We start from the raw sequence: 8306 nt of genomic DNA, 5'->3' as shown, positions 1-8306 counted from the left end.
GGAAAAGAGTGCGCAAAACTTATATGCGAGAACGGGTTTTTAAAAATTGGCTGCGTATCTGCTCACTTCGTTGGAAATGTCATCGAAAGACGATAGCCTTCTGGTGCCCCTGCCACGTTAATGACTCACTTCTCCTTCCCGCCCACTACGCACGCTCTCTCTTCCCGTCTAGCTCCTCACGAGATAAACAGGGTGGAGGTTTGCTCAAGTAAATTCAATTTTCCCGCGTTCCGCTGCCTGCGCGCCATCTACAGGAACTTCTCCTTATTGTTGGAATTTGAACGCCGCCACGATTAGCTCGCGCGCGAGCGGTTATTGCATATTTCTAGGTCAAAAAGTCGTTTTCAGCGCCCATTTCTTTATTTGCTATCGCGAAAATCAAGCAGACAGGTGTGTGCAATTAAGTGAACACTGCAAATATCACATATGTATTGTTGTTCTGCATCAAATATGCGTAATGTTTTTCTTTTGCTGAAAAATGTTGACAAGTGCGAAATTTGTTTCCAGATTTAGTTGTTTGGAAACATTTTGCCTGTATAATCTCCTCATTTCAGAATTTTTAATCGTTTGGCCGGTTGGCTGGATCGAGGGGCAGACAGACAGAGAGACCAAAAATTTTTGGGTTTAAGCAACCCAAGACAGACTATCGCTTTTAAAATTCTTTATCTCAGGACTTCAAAAAAAAGTAAAAAGGGCTGCAGTTAAACCTGGATGTAACGAACTTCTATGTAACAAATTCCTGTATTTAACGAAGTTTTGCAATTCCTGATTGCCACTCCTATTCAAGCGCATGTGTTTGCGACGAATATGTAACAAAAGGTCGCGGCGGTCAACCTTGATGTAACGAAGCCGGCGAGCTGATCAGCCGTTGTTTTTTGCACTTTTACTCAAAAATCGGCCGGAGAAGTGAACTAATTTAGCGAATACTAGCTCTACCGTAAGGGGCAAGCAGCAGTGAGAACGTCTGGAATCGCCTAAACACGAAGTTCTTCATGATGGTGATGGCGATGATGATGAACGGAGGGCGTGGCTTACGTAACTGCCACTTCTGTTTTTTCTTGTGTAGCGTGACACCGCACCAGCTAGCAAGAGTAACTACCCTTCACGTTTTTTTTTCGCCCGCACCGCTAACTACCGCGCGTTTCCACGTGTGAGTGCAGTTTAGGGTCCACACTTAAGTAGGATGTCCTGTCGGCGTATATAGTCGCGCGTCTACACTTCTGTCTGCGGTATCGGTTCGTCGGTGATGATTGCTGCTGCTAGAAAACAAAAAGTTGTGCCTTTTCAAAGAAGCGCACAATTTTAAATGCCGCCTGTGATAGCGAGAAAGAAGAATGTTGCTGCCTGGTACATTATCCCGGTTAGCACCCTCTCAACAATCTTGAGTGCTGTAAAGAGCATACAGTTCGCAAAAAGGCACCCTTCCAGCATAAGTTTGGTTCTCAATTGCAACGCGTTAAGGCGCCGAAAAGGGTCAAAAGACAAAGGTGATACTTAACGTACGTTTTTTAATACGGGGGTAAGTGACCTTGCTGCTTTGGGGCGCCGCGTAATGCCTAAGCTAGTGCGAAAGCAGGAGTCGCAAGTCACGCAGCATTTCGCTGGAAAATAAATACATGAAGGGTGAGTTTACCTTCACTGATTTCTAGCATTTCGGCTTTTTTTCTGCTTCACTCGCGCGAGCCTCAACACGAAACCTGCATGTAATGAAAACGTGGATGTAATGAAAAATTGCGAACTTTTTTTCCCTGTAGTGTCGGCTGGAAGGCAAGTCGGTATGTTATCATTTTAGTATTGTCCCGAAGCCAAAGATGGCGCAGTTGGCTTGAAGGAAAAACAAGTTTATTGAAGCGAACTTGTGCCCCCCTAGCAACTCAGAATACACAGGCGGCGAAGCAGCTGTCAACAAAGTGACATGCGCAGGTGAGTGTCGGTGAATCGAATGCCGCGGCATCTGCTCTGCGGGCATTTGTCTTTAGGTGCGAGTGTTTCTCGAACCGTCGATTTCATCCAGAACACTGTAGATCAAACAAGATTAATGTAGGCTGTTCACAGAAGTTCGAAACGCTCTCCCTACCAAGAGATAACGCGTGCGGCATAAAAATAAAGAAAGGAACACGGGCTTCACTTGTCACGTAAGTTCGAAACGCACTCCCTACCAAAAGAGACAACGCGTGCGGCATAAAAATAAAGAATGGAACACGGGCTTCACTTGGCACATGGATAACACAGACAACACAGCCCGGCGCAGCCGGTCGGCAAAAACAAAACACAAACAAACCGAATGCATGGTTTGCGGCAGTAGTATTGACATGAAGGGGACGTTTTGACATGAAGGGGACAATTCTTCATCGATTGCAGAGTGCCGAGCGATCAGCAGAACGCGAACCGCGGCGGAGACGGGCGAGCCATGGCGCCGGTGGTGATCCTGAGAGAGAGAGAGAGAAAGACTTTATTTGAGGCCAGCAGGGAGTGGGAGGTCGGGATGCGCAGAGCCTCCACATCCCACCCACGTTCACGACGTCCTCGGGACTAGGCCCCGCCGGTGTCGGCGTGAGCGGTGCGCGAAAGGTACTCGGGAGTTCGTCCCTTTCCCCCGGCTGCGACTCGCTCCGCTTCTGCCTGGCGAGAGCAGCCTCGAGCTGCTGGACGGCTAGAGTTTGTGCGTTCAGGTCCGTCGAATAGACGGCACTCGTTATGGTGTCCGGCAGCCGGCCGTAGAGGTCGGCAGCTTCCACGGGGTGCACTGCACAGTCCCACAGGATGTGGGCCAGAGTTGCGCGATGTTGCCCGCACACACTACACACGTCACTGGCGTACACGTCCGGGCACACGTGACGCGCGAGCGCCGGCGTGATCACTGACTGTGTTTGTAGTTGGCGTAGTAGCACTGCCTGCTGTCGTGTTAGTTCCGGGTGGGGCGCCGGAGCAGTGCGCCGGCCGAGCCGGTACCACTCCAGCACCTCCCCGTACGTGAGATCCTGCGGGGCAGAGTGCGAGCGCGGTTCTGCCGGCTCCGTGTCTGGATTCCGATTGCCGGCCGGGTGACTCGTGCCTCGTGGCTCGCGGCTCATGACGATCTGCGGTCACGCGGTGCGCTTGCTCCGGCGGCGCGAGCTCCTGGGCAGCCCGAAATGATCTGCTACAAACATATTTCCAAGTACGTGTCTCCTCACCTTTTCCTTCAGATTGCGTCTTTTATATTCGTCTTTCTTTTCTTAGTGAGGGTAATTGATTCCGCTGCAGAAGTTAGTACTCTCGGTCAATCCCCCAAGTAGAATTTTCCATTTCTCTAGCAGCAGAGAGCCATACAAACCGTCCAACTAACCACGACGTAGACAAAGAAGAAGCGCACACGTGGCACGTGAAGGAGCGCCCTCGTCATCACCACATCTTTCCCAGGCTGACGTTCTTCCGAATACAATGAGGGAGGAAGACAACGACGTGGGCGATCAAGGCGGCTCTGTCCGCAGGGCGCACCAGAATGCCACTGAGCGACAACGCGGGGACAGCATCGAGGACCGCTTTGCCGCCCTGCAGGAAGCCGTGCCGCCTCTGCGGGGAAGGAATGTTTCGCCGCCAGTGATCCTGGAGGCATCAGCCAGCTACATCCTCTCCATGGAACGTAGAGTGACGGTGCAGCAGCACCAGGTCGAAGACCTCAGGCGCCAAAACCGCCTCCTGGAGGAGCGGGTCCGGGAGTTGGAGGCCGTGGCTGCAAGCGCTGCCGGGGACCGCTTCAACCACAACGCCGAAAGGGGCTGGGCGTCTGATAGTGGTTCTGATTCCGAAGTGTCCTGCGACTCTGGGGGATCGCTTTCCTCTGTGGAAGAGGGCTGACCGTGGACAACCGCTCTAAAATATTAAGTAGGACTGTCATTTGTAGTCCATGAAAAAAATAAAAAATATGTGTTTTGAGCAGTTGACGTAGCCATAATTAGTCGTAGCCTGTGTTGCGACTGGCCACCCCAGCCCAGTCACCGGTGTAGCGATGTTGCCTTGCTCCGTCCGCTATCGACGCGGCGCAGAGCAGAGCGACGAAGTTCTCGAGCCGACGAAGAGTTGTAACATTTATACACAGTATATACAGGGTAAGCAAACGTTACATGACTCGCACAAAGGCGACAGCACCCTTTTCACTCGGTGCTTTATTGATTGATTGATTGTAGGGTTTAACGCGCCGACGCAACGCAGGCGATGAGGCACGCCGTAGTGGAGGGCTCCGGATTAATTTTGACCACCTGGGGATCTTTAACGGGCGCCGAAATCTCGTACACACGGGCGTTTTTGCTTTTCGCCTCCATCAGAAAAGCGGCCGCCGCGGCCGGGAATCGAACCCGCGACCTCGTGCTCAGCAGCGCAACGCCTTAGCCACTGAGCCACCGCGGCGGGTACTCGGTGCTTCCGAAGAGACTGGTGCCGGGGAGAAGCCGCCGAGGAATGCCGACGATGAGAGCCTCCGGGCTTCTTTTATAACCCGGGAAGTTCGTTGGGGCCCCGAGAAGTTCAAATAGCTCCAATCAGAGCTCTCGCTGCCTGAAGTTTGAATTCCGACGAATGGTAGCGAAGCGGTGAGTCAGCCGCGCCGCCGATGGGGAAAGGGAGGGCGACGCCACCGCCGTCTGCGTGACCTCGCCTCCGGGCGTAGCGACATGCCCTTGTTTGGCCGTTCTCCGATGCGGGATTCGGCCGCGCCGCAGCGTTCCGAGATGCAGGATTCGGCCGCGCCGCAGCGACGAAAGGGAGAGGCGTGACTCAGCCTCGCTGTCGGCGCGTCGCCTCGTGCAACGCCTTTGGGCCAGGCGCTCTGGCACAACACCTGCTTCTATTCAAGACACGGCAGCTCTACTCTTGAATTGTTTTCGCTTTTAGTTATTTGGAATAGTCAGAGCGGACGTTTGGCTTCTAAAGTCTCACGCTTTACAATTTTAATGCAATTAGCGTTCTTGGGAAATTCACTCACATTTACGCGCGTTTTTTACTGGCCGACTGACCGTTTTGGTCTGTCTGTGGGTATTTTGTTGTCTAACCGTGGTTGCCCTCTATGCCATCAATTCATCTTTAAACCTATTGATCTTCAAACCAAAGAAACTGTCGGGGTGGGGTGGAGGAGGAGAAAAATGGAAGATAAATTTCACTTCCATGTTGAGTGTGGCGGAAGAGACGAGGAGAGTTGGAGGGTTGTTGAAGTGAACACAGTTCAACCAAAATCTCTAACACCAGGGGATGATGATGATGCTTGGATTTTAATGGCGCAAGGGCAACTAGACAGAAGAGTGCAAGAAAGAGTGGTAAAAAATTTTACACACCATTCAGGCTGCTGATAGCTTAACATTGACAGCCATCGCAGCCATTGAGTGGGGTCTGTTTTTAAAGACGATAGTCTTCCGCTACTTAATCACAACAATTTTGGTCTGTCTGTCTGTCTGTCTGTCTGTCTGTCTGTCTGTCTGTCTGTCTGTCTGTCTGTCTGTGACTCGATTCAGCCACCCGGCCAAAGCGAAACGGAAGCAGTCTTATATGCCCACAGCCAAATATAAACGTCCAAGTCCGGTGTCAATGTTCATACTTGTCAACATTGTTGAGCAAACAAGACATTACGCAAATAAAAGGCACAAAATAAAAACATAAGTAATATTTGCACTGTTCCTTTATTAAAAATTCACGGATGCTTGGTTTTTGTGATAGCAAATGAAATACTACATCTACTCCAGAAAACCGTCGCCTGCTGTTGCCCGCACCGCTAAAGCTCCTGGCGGCATTTAAGAAATCAAACGGCAACAACAACGAAAAGTTTCACTAGATAGGTTCCACGTTCCGCTTGGAACGCTCGTGGAGTAGGGCTACGTGGCTCTACAAACGTTGTAGTCGGGTGCCTCGATTCACGCGCGTTTCTGCCGTACGGCAGCGCTGGCATCGAGACACCCGACTTGGAGCAGTAGAACGCAGTAAATTTAAATTGACTTGAGCAAACATCTAGCGTGTTATGTTGGAAGGAACGAGACGGGAGAGGAACAGCATGTCAGGTGAGCCGGAAAGAGACGGGAGACATTTACTTGGCAGGGGCTCCAGTCGACTATCTTCTTTCGGCGACATTTGCAACGGAAGGAGCAGATTCGCGTCCATTTTTTTATGAGGCACTTTGGTGTGACGAACAACGTTTGAGGGTGTTGTTTCTGGATTATCCATATTGGGAACCTTCAAATGGAGCAAAAATTTTCGCGGGATTTCTAACGCGTAAGAAGGCGTGGCCAACGTGATTTTAGCAAGGGGCATCACCTTCAAAATTGTGCCTGGATTAAGGAGTTGGTGAATGCGGCTCACTGCGATCAGTAGCCAGTTTTTTGCACTATACGCAAATTTCATTTAGATTACATGCCAGAGCATTTGCAGGTTACTGCAGAAGTATTGCCTAATGATTTCTTTTGAACCAGTTGATTGCAATCAGTCTGCTGGTCGACACACGACCCCCACGCGATTCGAATGCGGTCCAGTGAAACACGATGAATATACTATTCATCGTCCAAGCGGCCGTGATAATTCGCAAATACGTGTCTATTTCAGCAGATGTGTGTAAGGCGCGGTTTTAAGTTGAAGGGCGACATTGAGCAAACGAAGTAAAGTGGAAGTCACGAAACAATCCTTTCAGTTCAAATAATACCGGCCGAAAATATTACAACTTGGGCGCGTAACTGGAGAAGGAAGAGAAAAGACGAGGCCAGGGGGCACGTTTCACAACTTGCCACAACGGAAGAGCAGTCAACCCTGTGCCTTACGGGAGCATTACCCCGAAGATACAGTCTTGCGTCTCGTTTCCCATACCAATTATTCAGGGGCCGGTCAAAAAATTCACGGATGCTTGCACTCACTCACACGACTTGAATGGCGAAGCTGTTGTAGAGGATTATTGACGGACACTAAGTTGAGTTTTAGTATCGTTGTGGTGTCGTGGTGGACGTCGGCGTCATGGCATTTCAATGACCTTATATATGTTGAGCAAGGCCAGAGTGAACTCGTCGTTTTGGTCGACGTTTTCGGACGCCACTCTGCAAGCGCCACTTATCGTCCCTAGCTGATGCTTCGCACGCCGAGCCTCTCGAAGCGCGGCCTCTTCCTCGGCCGTGCGAACTATCCGCGGCCGGGCCATGTGGAGTCAATGGTTACCTACAGCAGCTTCGACAATCAACTCGCGGCCCTTCTACGTTACAGGGCGCATGCGCACGATGACACGAGGACGAACGGACGAGGGACGTACGCTATGACGCGTCTTCCTCGTTTTGAGTAAGTGTTGCCATGATAGGGTGAAGGCTGGAATTTTTTTGCGGCTAATGTTGGTCAATCTCCCAAAGTGGGTATGCTCTGCGTGATGAACGTGCGCTCGAGGCACGCGTGCACGAGCGCTCGGCATTTTCTTGGTTCGGCGTTTCCTATGACGAACAATCCAAAGTGACCAAATGAGCTATAACAAATAGGCCCATGACAAAACGCCTTGTGACGAACGCGCCTACAGCCGCTTGAAAACATACAGTGTCTGCATGACGAATGCCTTGACATCTTGCCGCGGTTTCATTTAAAACCTTGAAACTTCAAAAATAATGCTAAAACATTTGCAGGATTCCGCTGTTTTCATCACTCACCTAAAAAGTAACCTCTACAGAGATCGACGACTTTTTATGGAGTTGAAGGATTGACTTGTGACCGTTTTGTCCAGGTTTCCACTTGGGACTATATTGTTCGGGACCTCTTTGTCGAAGGCTATGTTGTCCGGGACCAAATTTTCCGGAACCATTTTGTCGTACACCCAAATTATTCCGTTCCGTCTTGGAAATGAGGGAATACCCGCCGCGGTGGCTCAGTGGCTAAGGCGTTGCGCTACTGAGCACGAGGTCGCGGGTTCGATTCCCGGCCGCGGCGGCCGCTTTTCTGATGGAGGCGAAAACCAAAAACGCCCGTGTGTACGAGATTTCGGCGCACGTTAAAGATCCCCAGGTGGTCAAAAATTAATCCGGAGCCCTCCACTACGGCGTGCCTCATCGTCTGCGTTGAACCCCCACAATCTAAATGAGGGAATGCGCGCTCTTGTTGGTTGGTGGTGCATAGAAAGGCTAGACTAGTAAGAAAAGTTCGTTTTTTTTTTACTTTCCTAATTAAGCGAAGATTTGTAAGGGAGGTATAGAAACTACTCTCATAGTAGCTTTACCGCTTCCCGCCAGAAAGGCCCCATAGAGCATTCGAGTAATATTTATAATACCGAATAACAACATTTCGGACTGAAAAAAAGTGGTACCGACATAGGACGCAAACGC

The 8306-nt window shown here is 50.5% G+C and overlaps 1 protein-coding gene across 1 annotated transcript; it reads left to right on the top strand.

Moving 5' to 3' along the window:
• Positions 1-3060: 3060 nt before the first annotated feature.
• Positions 3061-3847, top strand: LOC144167567 (protein max-like). The gene is made up of 2 exons (XM_077696794.1): positions 3061-3160; positions 3403-3847. Exon 2 carries the CDS (start codon positions 3424-3426, stop codon positions 3838-3840), a length of 417 nt encoding a protein of 138 aa, XP_077552920.1. The 5' UTR covers positions 3061-3160; positions 3403-3423; the 3' UTR covers positions 3841-3847.
• The last annotated feature ends 4459 nt before the right edge of the window (positions 3848-8306 follow it).

This window comes from Haemaphysalis longicornis, unplaced genomic scaffold (genome assembly GCF_048455015.1).
Source record: "Haemaphysalis longicornis isolate Haplotype H1 unplaced genomic scaffold, Haemaphysalis longicornis Haplotype H1 scaffold_2, whole genome shotgun sequence".
Taxonomy (NCBI): Eukaryota; Metazoa; Arthropoda; class Arachnida; order Ixodida; family Ixodidae; genus Haemaphysalis; species Haemaphysalis longicornis.
This window is presented reverse-complemented; position numbering and strand designations above follow the sequence as displayed.